Source organism: Contarinia nasturtii, unplaced genomic scaffold (assembly GCF_009176525.2).
Source record: "Contarinia nasturtii isolate CC-2019 unplaced genomic scaffold, AAFC_CNas_1.1 Cnas_scaffold_2490, whole genome shotgun sequence".
In the NCBI taxonomy this organism is placed as follows: domain Eukaryota; kingdom Metazoa; phylum Arthropoda; class Insecta; order Diptera; family Cecidomyiidae; genus Contarinia; species Contarinia nasturtii.
Window position 1 is genome coordinate 39434 of NW_022199811.1, and position 15884 is coordinate 55317.

A 15884-nucleotide genomic window follows, 5' to 3' on the forward strand; every position below is an offset into this window, starting at 1 on the left:
AATTTTTCATTGAATTTGTGCAATCAAATGTAAAATGATTTGCGTTATAAAGCATCGACTGTGTTAAAACGAAGCAATTGGAATTGCATGTAAAAATTACGTTAAAGCATCGTTGTATCATTGATGTGTTGTTTTTGCAGTTTGAAAGTTCGTGTTTTCACGGTTTTTATCACGTAATTCAACTGATTGGCTTAACATCTATTGGTTGATGTCAGATAAACATTTTCCGCTTGAGCATCCCCCCCACGCGTCCGCGAGTGCTTCATCACGATGCATTAGCACCGCATTCAATTGCAATTTTTCGTTCAATTTGCTCAATTCCATTTTCAGTGTCTCCATTCTTCGTCTGCATAATTTATTGTCACTAAAACAAATTCGAAAATGTGTGCCATCATCATAATGTCAACTTTGTTTCAGTGTGCCTTCAATTTGGCCCATTTTCAACGTGCAACAAAATAGATTACATATATGTGAATCAAAGCGGAGAGCGCATTCACCGCACCAACCATCGTCGTCGGCACTTGTAACAAATGATTTACAATTGAGCCTCATAAATACACGTCTTGCGCCCCAGTAATTTATTCAATCGACTTGATTTATCGGAGATTTTTTTTTTGTTCGTTTATTTTGCTTCGCTAACTGTTACTCAACCCGAAAAGCATCCGAAGCATAATGACAAACGTTGTTGTTTGTGCATACCGCTGTGTTTCTCTCATTCGTTTTAATTATTATTCACATTTCACAATCGTCAAATATGCACGAAATTCGTTTGTGCGCCACTGATTACGATCAATGCAATCGCGTAATCCCTCCATTGTGTGCAAATCAAATGAACAACAGCAAATAATGAATGTAAAAAAATAACAAATGTTTTGATCGGAAAATCTTCAATGCACTCTCCTTCAATCAAATTCACGAAAAACCCAATGAAAAAAATAGCTCATCTTGTCAAGGAAATTAACGGCTTTCGCCTGCCAAATGGAATGGATCATGCAACAGGTTTACGTGCACCGCAACATTTATTTCACTTGCGAAGAAAAAAAAGTTAACCATAAAGTCGGTCAAGTGGAATCAATTCATTACTTTGATTCTACTTTACTTATTGCATTCTCCTTTGTCTACTTTACTTATTGACTTTGTCTCTCTTCCCATTTACTCGCAAAACCACACATGCCACACAAGATTTATTGATCGAAGAAATTCCGCGATTGAAAAAAACAATCGTTTAGCATTTATCGAAGACCATCAGCAAGTTTTAGAAGAAATATCGCTGCATTTTGTGACCGTTTTACGACTGAAATTATCCACATTTTGCGAAATGGCATTGGAAATGAATGGTTCTAAATTATGATAGTAATCAATATTTTATGAATTTTGAAATGATAACACATTTTAATTGGATTTGGTAAGAGATCAACAATGTAACGCTCGAAACAAATTATGATCATTGATTATCTTTTTATGAACTGTTTCACCGGGTCTTCCAGGAATTCACCCATTTTTTGTTTACATTCAATTGATGTCGATCAGGTGTTATTGGTACTGGAGAGGTGCTGGCACTTATTCCATATAATTTTTCGAGTGCCGTACCTGAGTGCAAGAAAGACCGCACTTTCTGAAAGAGAGCACTTACATGAAAACCACCACGGTGCCTATAATAGCACTGATTTCGATAGCCATCCAATGGTGACTGTTGTAACCATGTAAAGTGAACCATGTTCTTCTTATGTTTTTGCACTCAATGTAAATTGATCACTGTAGCCAGTGTGTTGACATTAATTTTATGGTTTTTTTAATTGCAAATTTGCACAATATTACAATTTCGTAATTTCACGCAACATTTCAAAATAGTCTTATCTATACACAACTGTATCAAATTAAACAAAAGTTAATTGAATGTTGTCTGGATCAAAGCCAGTTTGTTATCAAATGGGCTCAGTTCTAACTCTTTTAATTACACAATAAACTTGTAGTGATTTATTTGAATAGAAAATTTCTGTTACGAACACAATTTGAAGTAAGAATAAGCGTGATGCACAGGGGCAGTCAAATACGTAGAAATCAATGACTCATTTTTTTATTTGTTGCTTTCCGTCGTAGTAAATACGTAGAAATCAATTTCCGTACAAAAATAAGTTTTATAAAAACGCATTGTGAACTAATTGACGCTGCAGTAGAACAAAGTATTCCGAAGCTACTCGTTGCAACTACATGTAGTCGTCAAGATGTTTCCAAATATATTTCTTGAAGTGTTTGCTGTTGTTGTTCTTGTCTCTGTTGTAATTTCACAGAATATTTTCGATCCAGATGCACAATTCGATGCAGAAGCGCAAAAATTGTGCGGATTTTCGACGGTAAAGTGATTTATTTTCATTAAATTTCGAAGTAACCATATTTTTCTCGAATTTCAGGATGAATTTATTCGATACCATGGATATGAGTCCGAAAATCATACCGTCCGCACTGAAGATCAATATATTTTAACAATTTTTCGAGCAAATTCCAAGAAGTGTTCGAACGAAAAAAGAGAACCAGTTTTATTGGTGCATGGTTTAACTAGCACATCGGATGCGTTTGTTACAAATCCGGGAAATGAAAGTTTGGGTATTCAATTCAAATCCATTTTAACTACTTCAACCCTAAATTTCTGATTTTTCAGCATTGTTTTTGGCTGATGCATGCTATGACGTTTGGTTAACGAATTGTCGTGGAACATTTTATTCAAAAAACCATACAACCAAAAATCCAGATGATGTTTCAAGTGGGTTTTGGAATTTTACATGGTATGAAATCGCTATTTACGATCATCCGGCTGTAATTGATTATATTTTGGCTCAAACGAATTCATCTCAACTCTACTATGTCGGACATTCACAAGGCACCACAACACTCCTCGTTTTACTCTCCAAAAGACCGGAGTACAATGACAAAATCAATGTGGCAAGTCTAATGGCTCCGGTTGGTTCTTTCAAATACCTTGATAATTCGACGAAAGCGGCAGCCAGCGCTGCTTTCACATTACTTTCGGTGAACACTGCGAAATTTTTGTCAAAATTAATTTATAATAGAATCTAATTTTTCAGCCATTCAGAAACACTGAACTTCAACTGCATTCGGCGGTGCAGGTGGATTTAAAGCGGGTTCTTTGTGCGCCGAGTAATATTTTCGGATTATGCTCACATGCGAGCGAAGGTCAAAGAAACAGGGTACATTGAAAATCACCAAAAATATCCGATACTATTTTTTTCAGTTGACGTTTTTACACATTTCTTTTAAAGTCGCTGGAGCTTGTGTATGGATGTCATAATTCCGGTGCGGCCTTAAATCAATTTCTTCATTATGGTGAATGTGTGAAATACCAATACTTTGGAATGTATATTCAAGAACCGGGAATCAATCCAATGATTCCGGATGACTTTCCACTGCAAAATATCAAAGCAAAGATTACACTTCATTATAGTGCAGCTGATCCAGTTGCCGATCCGCAAGATGTGTTGGAATTACAATCGAAATTATCGAATGTCTGCTTTTCGAAAGAAGTCGATCTTAAGACTTTCGATCATAATGATTTTGCAATCGCCATTCATGCCAATGAACTTGTTTATACAGACATTGTTAATGCTTGGAAGTCATATTGTACGGAGAATTAAGTGTTGCTTATTGAAAACAATGAAGAAAATAATATTGATGAATTGAACATCGGAAAATTGTAGAAAATATTGTGTACAAAGCAAAGAGAATGTTGAACACAAGTGAAGAATGCTGGAAGTATCTCTCAACCCGTGATATATTGAACAATCGAAGTACATAACTTTAATAAATAAATTGTCTTATTTCAAATAAATTCCAGAATTTTGAAATATAGTTGAATGAAAGTCAATGTGATATCTTTATTTCTGTTAAAAAACACCATTCATAGTCAATTCGTAGAAATAGTACCATTCATAGGTACTGAAGAGGGTTTCTAGTGTTCTGATTATACCCTAAACATTTTTTCCGACCCCTAAACAAATCTTGGGGACCCTTTCGATCGTCTTTGTGACAAGAGTAAATCTTTTGATTTTCTTGGGATTTTTGAGCCAAATTCTCCTCCTCTCCCTCTTCAGTAATAATCGAAATGGAATCTAAAACCCTCTTTCGATGGAGGATTTGCCGAGAGGACCCTTTTTATACTGACTTTTGTGAGGATCCCTTATGATTTTTGTCAGGCACCACCTACGGAATCTTCACCATCACAACTCCCTCCCCCAAAAAAAATTCCTATCAAGACCTATGAACACCACTCACCAATGACCCAGTGAGAATAAATCTCTATTTTCAATGCAAATAATTATGACATGATTCTATGACGGCAGTACTCATTTAAATTCCATTCTATTGAAAGTTTTTCCGCCCATTGATTTGTTTATCCATAATCACGCAATTCGTGCACCTGTCGAACGTAACTCAAGTATCAAATATGCTATGCCAACACCAAACTCACAAACCTGAATGATTCAAGTATTTTCTGATGAGCAGACGTTTGAAATCGATTGAATATTCATCATTTCAATTAGCATCAAACATTTTTTGAATCAGTATACTTTTTCAGAGTCTGAAATTCAGATTCCATAATTAACCAGTCAATTGTTTAAGGCACGAAAGAAGCAGTTTTCGCCGAGAAGCAAACAATAATCACTCAATAGAAAATTTTAGAAAAAATCGATAAAATTCGAATGAAGTTTCCATACGTAATAGTATGATCTTGAACTTGTGATTTAATTTCAAGTATCTTTGTGTCACTGCAAACCCACATAAAACAATTCAATGGTTTCGGATGACATCTCAACATCGTTTCGCTACCATTCTGAGAAAAAGTCTGCAGAAGCCGCATAAAAACGGTGGCGTCAAATAAGTTGAGAGAGAAAAAAATTTATGTAACACCATTTATGAGACCCCATTGAGCCAAGTCAACTGGCGTTTGCATTACCTAGTACGTCAAACTAGGTGTGTTTGCCTGACATTCGAATTTCCATAACAAATTACAATTCGTAGAAATATTTTGCGATGTGACCAACACATATTATTTTTTGCAATTCACTGCGTGTCTTCTCTGTTTACTTGAAAAGAATGTTTACTAACAAGTTGTCGTGGCAATCAGCTGTTTGAAACACTTTTTATAGAGAGAGAGAGTGTATCTCTCCCGTTGGTAATTGCAAAGAAGTGTGACGCAAATAAAAAGTGAACGAAAAAAAAAAACAATTTCAAGAATTGGCCGTCTCTTTGAATTTGTTGGCGTAAAAAAAATAAACGACGAGTAAAATTCAATTACCCACCCATGTGACGTAACCCATTTGGAAATGGCAGAGCAAAAGCGAATGAAAACCATATTGACTGATAAAGTTGTAGTTGGTAGAGTGAATTGCAACACTAAAAAAGCGTACCGTGATGATGATGTGCAAAAATTATGTAAAATGGTTTGCATTTCATGTCGTGTTGATTCGAATAAATGTAATAGGAAATGTGTATGTCGGACGGTTTTAACGCTGTTGCAACGAACAATTATTCCAAGAAATGTTTAGTTTGTGCATCAGCCGAAGAAAAAGCGTGCACATTTTCCATTTGATTTATAGAACTCTCGAGTGAAGATGAGTTGAGGTGTAATTTTTCAAACCAAACATATTTTGCACGCAAGCACACATTTCGTGGAAAATAGCGTTTTCTGTTCGGAAAAATTCGTGGTAAAAAGTTTGCAAAGGGAGAACCGTGGTCCAAAATGAAATCGATCTTTTGTTCATTCGCTCCCATTCACGGTCTTACTTTTGGCATTTTCTCGTTAATGTAAGCACAGCCACAAATAATTTAATGATACACCGAAAAATAAATAACATTGCACACGTGCACAAATGATGGAACTATTCGGGGCCATGGTGTGCAACTGTATCAACAATGAATGATTGACTTTAATGATGTTCCGGACGCTGAAGCGCATACAGCTACATTAAGCAAAGTCGTTTCCCATTCCATCGACGTAGCTCCATTTGTTTTGACTCTTCAAGTCAAATTACTGGCTAACATTTGATAAATTGCACATAATTTAACTCCAATTTTCTATTTGCACAAACAATGGTCCAAAATTCCAACGTGGCGCGCGGTGGTGGCGACGACGGCATCACAATGAATAGGATTGCGATAATGAACCGCATTTATATTTATCGAGTCGATTGTAATTAAAACCACATCATTATCTAATGATAACCATCGCACTCACGCTAAATTCATTTTGTAATCAATGCACGACATAACGCGTGCTCACCATACCCATTCGAAGCACTTATAGGAAATAAAACTATTTTATTTTGTCGGGATAATATTGATTTGTGCACGACATTGGACGCAACAGAGCAATACAGATATGCAACATTGTCGTTACACCGTTTTGATTTTGGAATTGAATGGTAATTATCTTAATTAGGTTTCAGGTTCACATATTAACAAAAGCGTGCATATATTTTAATATTTTAGTAACGAAAGTATCGCAAGACATACGGGCATCTTATACACATTTCATCTTATCACCATTGACAACCATATCATATCAAATTTATAGACCATACAATATCATATCAACATGATCACGGGTAATCGATACACAAAACATTATCTTAATATATGCACAATGGGAAATATGTCACAAATGAAGACATATTGTCTATGCACCTTTTTTGATGAAACTTGAGAAATTTTGTTTTTATGCACTTCATTTCAAATGTACTTGCTTTTTTTTTGCAGAAAACAACGAACATGCTCATTATTATTATGAAATTCATATGATGCAATCATGTGTCGTTAATCTTTCATTGTAATTAGATCTTGAATGGTTTAATTTGAAGTTTTGAAGTGAACAAATGAAAACGATTCTACTGAATGTTGGATCTTTTGGTTTTTGGAGTGTGATAAGATGCATGGGATTCAAACCAACGGTTCGCGTGTTGAGCAACAACCAAAATTAGCGACTTTAACGAGCTTAAATGAAAGGCTTTTAAAGAAAAAACAAAGTTTTTGTTAATTTAATGAATTTTATGAGTTATCACACGTGAAGAAAAAAAAACAGTGAAAAAACTACACATTTCACGCACATTTTTACGTTTATTAAATTACACAACAATTGAATTACAAATAATTTCCACTGAAAAACTGACTGGATGACATTTTGGTAATGAGCAACCGGATGGGATCTCTTTTACAACCCTTTGACATTTTCTCGATGCCAAATGAACCGCCAAACAGTTTTTGGAATTTTTTGAAAATGGACCTTCCCTTAAATGGACATCTTGAAATTGGTGACTTTAGAAGGTTTCATAAAATATACTACCCCCTGGACACCAGGTGTGTGCGGAAAAGTAAAAACAAAAAAATGTATGAAAGAAAGAGAATTTTCCCTGTCAATGACCAAAATGACTTTTTCGCAATTTTTTGCGCCTTCGAAGACTTTTCTTCGAACCAAAATACTTCAGGCACTCTTTCGTCGAATTTCACGTAAAATCTCCTTCCGAAAGAAAGAAAAGCTACCTTTTTCTTTGATTTCCCCATTCCGCGTTGAATTGTTGAAAATCCATGAAAACTTTAACGAATTGACCTTCCCGCATGAGTGTTATTTGTATTCAATTTGCACTAATCAAACTCTTCCTTCACTCAATCAATATTTACTTTACATAATTTGTGTAAATACAACCAAATCATCAAAATAAATGTTTTTCCTTCACTGCAAAACCACAAACAACTTCGCTGCTTAACCAAAATAAAACTAAACGAAACGAAAATTCGTTTGCAAGAATTCGTTGGATGTGTGTCAATATTGGCGAAAAAACTTGGCGGAAATGGGTATGGTTGTGGTGTACACGGAATTTAATCAAAGTTAGTTTTGCTTGAATCGATAAGCTCATTTAAATACAGCGACAGACGACGACGAGGACGGTGTGTGTATGCGCGCATAGTCGTTTGTCGTCTTGATGTCATATGCTGATTATCCGAATCCATTGAGCCATGATTTATGTGTATCAAGCGAGACATTGTGTTGCGTGTGTTGTTTGTGTAAAAGCGTCATATCGCGTAGCTGTGCCACACCTTTGGTTAAATTGAGCAAACCCAATTAGAATAACGAGAAATGTGTTGTCGAGAAACAATGACATTACATAATTATGTGAATTTATTGGAATTTTCGGTAGATTATTTTCTTAATATTATTGTTATTCTTTCACATTGAGGTAAAGTATCCAGACGAAAAAAAGAAGTGAAATAAAAAAAAATTGGCGGCCCATTAAAAGATTCACTTTCTAGATTTCACATATGTATGAAGAAAAAAAAAAAAAAGAAAAACAAATCTCAGCGCGGCCGATTCACGAATTTCTATTATCGCATTTTAGCGGGCATTAAATCATTTCGGTTTAGCTTGTTGTTGTTTTCTTATCCGTCGATACTTTCTCGCGTCCAATACATGTGTCTGCTTTTTTCCTGCCAATATTTGCCACGAAAAACGAGACTGCATACAGATCGAAATCTTGTGTGTGAATTGAATTGTTGGCCATAATAATATTCCTCATAAATAATGCATGTACGTAGGATTAAATCGAGTGTGTGTGTGTGTGCTGTTGCCGTTGCTGCATAAATTTCTTTTCGTGTGCCTTGTGATAAATGTTCCGAAGCAAAATGTGTGTATATTACAGTAGACGACCATGCACTAACAATGACAATTAACAAGAATCTCAAATACAAATCGCCGAAGTAACCGAAACCGAGTAGCAACGACGTTAAATGAGACAAAATTGAATCGGATTGTCACACGATATGCCGAAAATGGGTATGCGCCTGCCATTGATTAGCCAATGACTGAATGTGCAACACTCATGCCATTTTTATTTTTGTTACGAACAGTAAGACAGCTGAACAGCAGCAATGTGCAATTTGTGAATTGGAGCGAGTTAAATGCACCGGGAAATGAGTGAAAGCCTTTTTACATCAAAATGCAAAAATGAAACGAAAAATTTTCAAATGCTGGTTTTTTGCTCGTGCAAAATGCAAAAAAGAGATTTTTCAAACACGGAATCAAGTGTAGTCGGAAAGAGAGAGAGCTAGAATGAAGGAAAGAAAGAAAGAGAGGGAGAGAGAAAGAGTGAGAGAGAGCTATAGCAAAGAAAAGAAAGAGAAACAGCGAGAACGAGAGAGATAGCGAAAGATAGAGAGAGAAGAAGAGAAAGAGACATGGAACGACATTCGCGTAACCAAAGCGATTTATCATTGTTCCAGCATGTGGCATGTTTTATTTTCTTCTCTCTATTCACGCTTACAAGAAATCACTTTTACTTTGTAGTGCGTGCGCGACGACGACTTCTTTCGGCATTCGGATCCGTACTCGATATGTCTTTTGAGCAATGAATGTTTCCGTTGCACTAAGAATGGTGAACCGAAAAAACGAACCACCGCCAATGATTGCGAAATGGAATCGTTGGCGTAAATAGTAATAAAGCGGCCTATCTCAATGTGAAACTTTTGCTCAACTCTCATTTCGATGCCACATGTTTGTTTGTTCCCAAGAAATCTATTTTTCGATGCGAGCGAACGTATCAGATTGTATCAATTTTCTTTCGACTCATTTTGTTGTTATCGGCTGTGGCATGCCGCACAAATTGATCGATTCCAATGAAAATTACGTGCATTTTCAATAATTGCACCGCCGCGGTTGGATGACACTATATCGCTCTCCCTCTTTCGGTTGCACGATTAAAATGCATCCGTAATGCACTGTGTGATTGTTTTCGTAATAATTGACGGCAGCGAATCGTAATTGCATCTTCGCATTCGAACATTTTCACATTCATTCCAAAATGACATCTTATTGAACACGCGATGACTTTCAAACAGACCGGTCAATATCCAAAAAGATAAAAAACAAAATTACACAAAATCAAACGAAATTGCGACGAATAAGAGAAGAGATGTAGAAAAAATGACCATCACGAGGTGATGAAAAACCATTTTATCAACCAACGATAAATGCACCGGTTGCACGCGAAAATTCAATTTACTCTCGCAATCATGGACGTGGCCGTTGATATTTTCAATACTGTATGTTCCATGTGGCATCATATAAAATTTTATTATTACCATTAAATTCAATTAATTTACCACTGAACAATGCAACAAAAATAATGACATCAATGGCACACATTTACCGCTTCACAACGACTCGCTTTTTTATTCACTTTCATTTTTTTCTCTCTCTCGGCGAATTGAACAGGTTACAATCGAAGTATTGTCGCCGAAATTTATCATTTTCACAATGCAAACCAGGAAATATGGCGATCGAATCAAATGGATCGCATGACCAATATTAATTTGGAAGCTGGTTAAATGCAGATATATCAATTGGTAGGAAGACGGAAAATGTCGTGGAGATAACAAAAATCAACTCTTTTCTGCTATTTTATGCGGAAGAACGTTAAAAAGGAAGGAAAAATGACAAATATTTTCGAAAATTACCGGGTAATACCAGTAAGATTAAGAGAAATTTGAGCAAAAGTACGAAAAACTCACGAAGCCATGGTATGCATGTCTTTCGCATGTTGTCATAAAAATCGTGTTCATGTCGTGCTGCTACCATTGTCTAACATTCGAACCAACTGCGATTAGCTCGAACATAAAACATCCGTTGAGTTTATGTTGTTGTGGCTTGTGGGCGTCTTGCTGTTTTCTTGCCAATCATTGATTTTAATCGATGCTCGACTTTTCTTCACGCATTCATGTGGTTCCGGGCGTGATTCTCGAATATTGACGAAACGCACAACGGTCGGCATTTTTTATGGCCACAAAAGAAACGAAACATCGTTGCGAACAACGGAGAAGGTGGAACTTGTTATTAGTACACTCAAAATGTGAAACACACAAAACGAAATGAATCGATCTAAATTTATACGAACTAACTAATTGAAATGTTGTTTTTTTTCTACATGTTTACATTTATGGTGATTTTGAGCATCATGCTGACTTGAAACATCTGGTCATCGTTTTAATATTTAATTTATGCATGTCCAGAGCATTGTATGGTCGACTTTTTATTCAATCGATTCGCATTTATTTAGTGGCTTAATAACGATTTGTTTACACTTTTTTGGACGATTTACCGTTATACTTACGACGTTTATTTATATACTATGGCAAAGTTAATGACTTTGAATGTAAGTCGGTTGGATGAAGTTAATTAAATTAAATGGCAAATGATGCCGGTTTAATTTGTTTGTGTCAATTCCGAAATTAGCCCATTTAAATTCGTTGAAGCCATGTTTTGAGAGATGAGATTTTGATTTCGTTGGTGTATTTTTCATCTTATTAAAAGATTGGCGCTTTAAAATATTGGGACGTAGCTGTTCAATATGTTTCGGATTTTTTGGTGACCACTTCGAACACCAATTAAATCAACAACCAAACATATTTTTGGGCCATTCATCTCTTTTGGAGTGTTGTCTGTTTTGAAATTGGTCGGTTTTGAAAAAAGAAATTTCCAGCAAATTTCACTTCGAAAAACTTCATCGAGAACGTTTTTACTTTTCTTAAGTAATTAGTTTCTGTATTCCATTCACAACCTCTTTCTCTCAATTCACTTTTCAGAGAATCCGGATACCGTCTTCGAGGCTTACCGAGGCGTTCATTTTTTACAATTATCTTATATTTTCGTCAAACGTAAGACGTTTGAAATATTGAAATTAATTCTAAAAATTTGCATTAATCGATTTTGCACGCTAGCTCATATCAAGTACACTCATTGGAGCTTCAATGAATTTATAGCACCGATGACTTCAGCTAGCTTTAGCTCATAGTCCCGGAAACGATAAGAATATCAGAGTCACAATTTCTTTTCGTATAAAACAATCACAAATCATATTGAGCACTTCAGTTTTGCTTGCAGTCCTTGGATTCATTTTCAATCAGTAAGTTCTTCATGTTACTTTTCCGCACACACCTAGTGTGTAAGGTAAAGTATTGGAATCGGTCGAAAAATTAACACCCTCAAAAAACATGTTTTCTGGGTGTTTTAGAAGCCAGGGAACACGAATCTAGCGTTTTTTCGATGTCCGAATGTATGTGCGTGGTACCCTGTACGCTGTACGCTGTACCCTGTACGCAAAAATTTGTTAACATGATAACTTTCAAACAAGAAAAGTAATTCAAAATCTGACTTCACAGGATGATTGGGGGTGCCGAGGAATAGAAACCATTAGATTTTGAGCGACTTTGGTTGACAGAGTAAAGTGTCATGTCTGGTGTGATGCCCATGGCCATCCATGGGAAAAATTCAATTTTTCTTCCAAAAGTGATATTTAATGTATTCTTAAACACTCAAAAATGTGTATCGGGGGGTTTTTGGATACGAGAAAACCGAATATGACGTTAGTTTTGCGATACAAATAACTTTCGACACACTTTTCATACAAAAAATTCAAAAAAAATGGATTTTTGTATGAAAGCCATGCCTGTATGATATCGTAATAAGCTTAAACTTTGCACAGGTTATTTTTATCACACAAAAATGCCATTCCGAGAGTTTGAAGACATTTCAACGCATATTAGGGGTACCTCCCGAACAAAATTTTGGATTTTTCGCTCAAAAACGAAATTTTGTATGGGAAGTACCCTTAATATGCATTGACATTTCTTAAAACTTTCAGAATGTTAAAATCTTGTGAAAAAAATAACCTCTGCAAATTTTCACATGATTACGATATCATATAGGCATGGCTGCGATATAAAAATTCCCATTTCTAGTAGTTTTTGTATGAAAAGTGCTTCGAAAATTATTTGTATCGTAAAACTAATGTCAGATTCAGTTTTCTCGTGAATTCTTTGAGTAAAAGATTTGTAATAAATGCATGTTGTGGATCACAGTGCGGAAAAGTTCATCTTACGGATGTAAGACATTTTATTATACTTGAATTTTGCCCAATAGCACTTGAACTCGTTTTCAAACAACTTTAATTTCATATTCACCTTAAATTACCATTGAAATGAATATTAATATTCAGTCGTGTGCGTTAAACAAATCAAAATCTCTTTTATCGCTCTGTTCGTAGTCAATAAAAAACAATAAAAAAGCTACCATTTCAAATACAATTTCTGGATGACTCATAAATATTTGTGCTCCAAATTAAATTCGTATGTACCGCACTGTGTGTTACTTTATTATTATGCTTGGCACTTCATCATTAATAAAGTGGTCGATTTGGAAAGCAAACTTGTTTTTGCTTATTATTGTTCTTCTTATCGGGTTAAGTGGTGTCATCAATGCACAAGGTAAATAAATTGAGAGTCAATATATTCTGTATACTTGTTCTGAAAAGTATTAATTTCATTTAACTGACCTGACTTCATCGAACAAAAATTACGTGAGTATTCTACCAATGTTTACCGAGTAAAGAAGAGATGCTTGGGAGAATAGAAGCGATTTTTTTTCATTTATCTCCCGCTCTGCTTCAATCGTAAATATGTGACTCAAATAAGAATTGTTAAAATCTTCGCTTCTGAAAAAGTCAAGGTTTCAAAACAAGAAACGTATCATATTCTAAATATAAATCTCAACAATTATGCGATTGTTGTTTCAACAAACATGATTGATGCGAAAAAAATGTAATTTTCTGTGAAGATGTTCGTCTTAACTCTACATTTCATCGCTATGTCATCTCAGGTAAGTCACCAAACATTTCAATAAATACCTTTGGAGCTCGAAATAGCTAAAAATAAACTCCGTGCGATTTAAGGTAATTTGACGGGCATTCAAGAGCCAAGGTGTAAATTTGAATGAAAAAAATGGCAATTTATAGCTTCCGAAGACGATAAAACTGAATGGTTGAAAGAGGTCGAGCTTAAGTGAGTTTATAAATTGATTGCGGTGTGATTTTTGTCAGATAATGTCACGCTGGTTGACTTACTGGTCAAAAGCGGAGATGACCTACATCTTTCATGATAGAAGCCATCGATTTTCGGTACATATTTTTGGGTAGTCACTTTTCAGCAGTTGGTATGAAAGACAGGCAAGTTTGGTCACATTAAATAATAACCATTTTTGTCCGCCAATATGGAAGTAGCAAAACTTCTCGTTGAAAATGGATGCGATATTCATGAAAAAGAATGGAGAATAATTGCGCTGGTTTCACACGGAATGGTTGTATCGTTTAAGCAAATCAATTCGAATTCATTTATATAGTGTATCTTTGTGAAATTGATAAGAAGATTCGTGGAGGTGAACAGTTGAATATACTTAAAAGCAGCCGGTGTTTCTGCAATTTTGGTCAATTTTTGCAAGAATATACTGTTTTTCTCGCCCAAAATTTGAAAAAATTAAATAAAGTCGAAGGTACTTGGTATTTGTTTCATTAAAATGAATGAATTTTCCGGCTTTATAAGTGAATTATTTTCTTTATCCGTATACGAAAAACCGCTTCGGAATGAACGAACTTTCGACATCATTCATGCATGATGAATATCGGCGGCAAAAACGGTTTGTATGTTTTAAAACACTTTTCGAAAGTGCGAAACATCCCATGTGAGCAATTAATTATCACAATCTTCAAAAAGATAGCCTAGTTTTGCTTGTCTTCTATTCATTTGAAATTGATTACTTGAGTTCTAATTTTGGTGTTGTTATTCGACGAAGGTATACACTTTCGACTGTCATTTTAATTGAGTGAAAAGCCATTCATTTCACTTTTGTTTAATTTGTATGAATTTCACGGTTCTGAAATAAACCATTTCATCTTCGTAGTTGAAGATTGACGGCCGTAAAAATAACTTTTTACATTCAGTTAGCACGAGAGAAGAGAAATAGAAAGAGCGGCAGAACGAAGGAAAGAGAAAGAGAGACCGAAGGCGAATGAAATGTGTTCAAAAATTGGTAAATGGAGTCTGGTCTGGTTTTGCGTCATGTAAAATATGTTGCATTTAAATGGGAAAATTAAGCGAAAATATAACGAGTCCAAAGACTAGTGATGTTCATCTGTGCAATTCTATTATTTAAATGAATCGAAATGAAAATCATTGGGCCGAAAAACATCCAAAAAATAGTAATAAAAGTGAAAAGTTTTTTTTTTTCACTTGGCAAAGTTGAAATGTTACAATGTAAAATGATGGCAGAGCGGAGTGAAAATGGAAAAGATACCCAAGGAGTGGGAAAATGATAAGAGTAGGAAAGAGGAATGATAAGAGCGAAAGAGAACGAGAGAGAAAGAGATGGAGAGAAAGAGACGTGGAAAATGATAAAAGTTGGAACGAACGAAAAAGAGAACGCATAAAATTCGGATGGTAAACAGACGCGATGTCGCTCAAAACTATGGTCATTTATCATAAAAATTGTATCGCATTTGGTGGATAAGGTGCCATCACCAGTATCATGCACAAAAACAAGCACACTCCGACAACCGGTCAGAATGTTGGCATTTTCGTTTGCATGACTGCTCTCATAATTCGGTTGAAATGTGATGTGGCCAGTGTTTCGAATGACCGGGTCGCATGTGTTCGCCCCTTTCCTATTTGCAAAAATCAATGGCACACAAAATATTATATATCGAATATGCAAAACAATATCGGATGCGAGAGTCAAGAGAGCGCGTATGAAATATTCGAAATGATTTAAATGTCTGATGTGATCTATCGTTTGTCTTTCAAACTCTCTCAACAACAAAAAGACACATTAATCCCTCCAAACCAAGAGAAAGTATGAAAACGGTCACTAACAAGTGTTCTTTGTGTTTTTTCCTTCTTGTTTACGGACGACGGCAACAACGTCATCAAGCTAATTTCATACAACGATTTCGAATGCTCCAAGAAAAATGGAATAAAAACCACTCATAAAATCGGTC

General features: G+C 35.4%; 2 protein-coding genes across 2 annotated transcripts in view; one reads left to right on the plus strand and one right to left on the minus strand.

Moving 5' to 3' along the window:
* LOC116348545 (janus kinase and microtubule-interacting protein 3-like) overlaps positions 1-15884 on the minus strand; it is a 133451-nt gene that overhangs the window by 10813 nt on the left and 106754 nt on the right. The window lies entirely within an intron of this gene.
* On the plus strand, positions 2185-3875 carry LOC116348537 (lipase 3-like). The gene is made up of 5 exons (XM_031779565.1): positions 2185-2354; positions 2412-2604; positions 2660-3027; positions 3084-3206; positions 3279-3875. Exons 1-5 carry the CDS (start codon positions 2226-2228, stop codon positions 3648-3650), a joined length of 1185 nt encoding a protein of 394 aa, XP_031635425.1. The 5' UTR covers positions 2185-2225; the 3' UTR covers positions 3651-3875.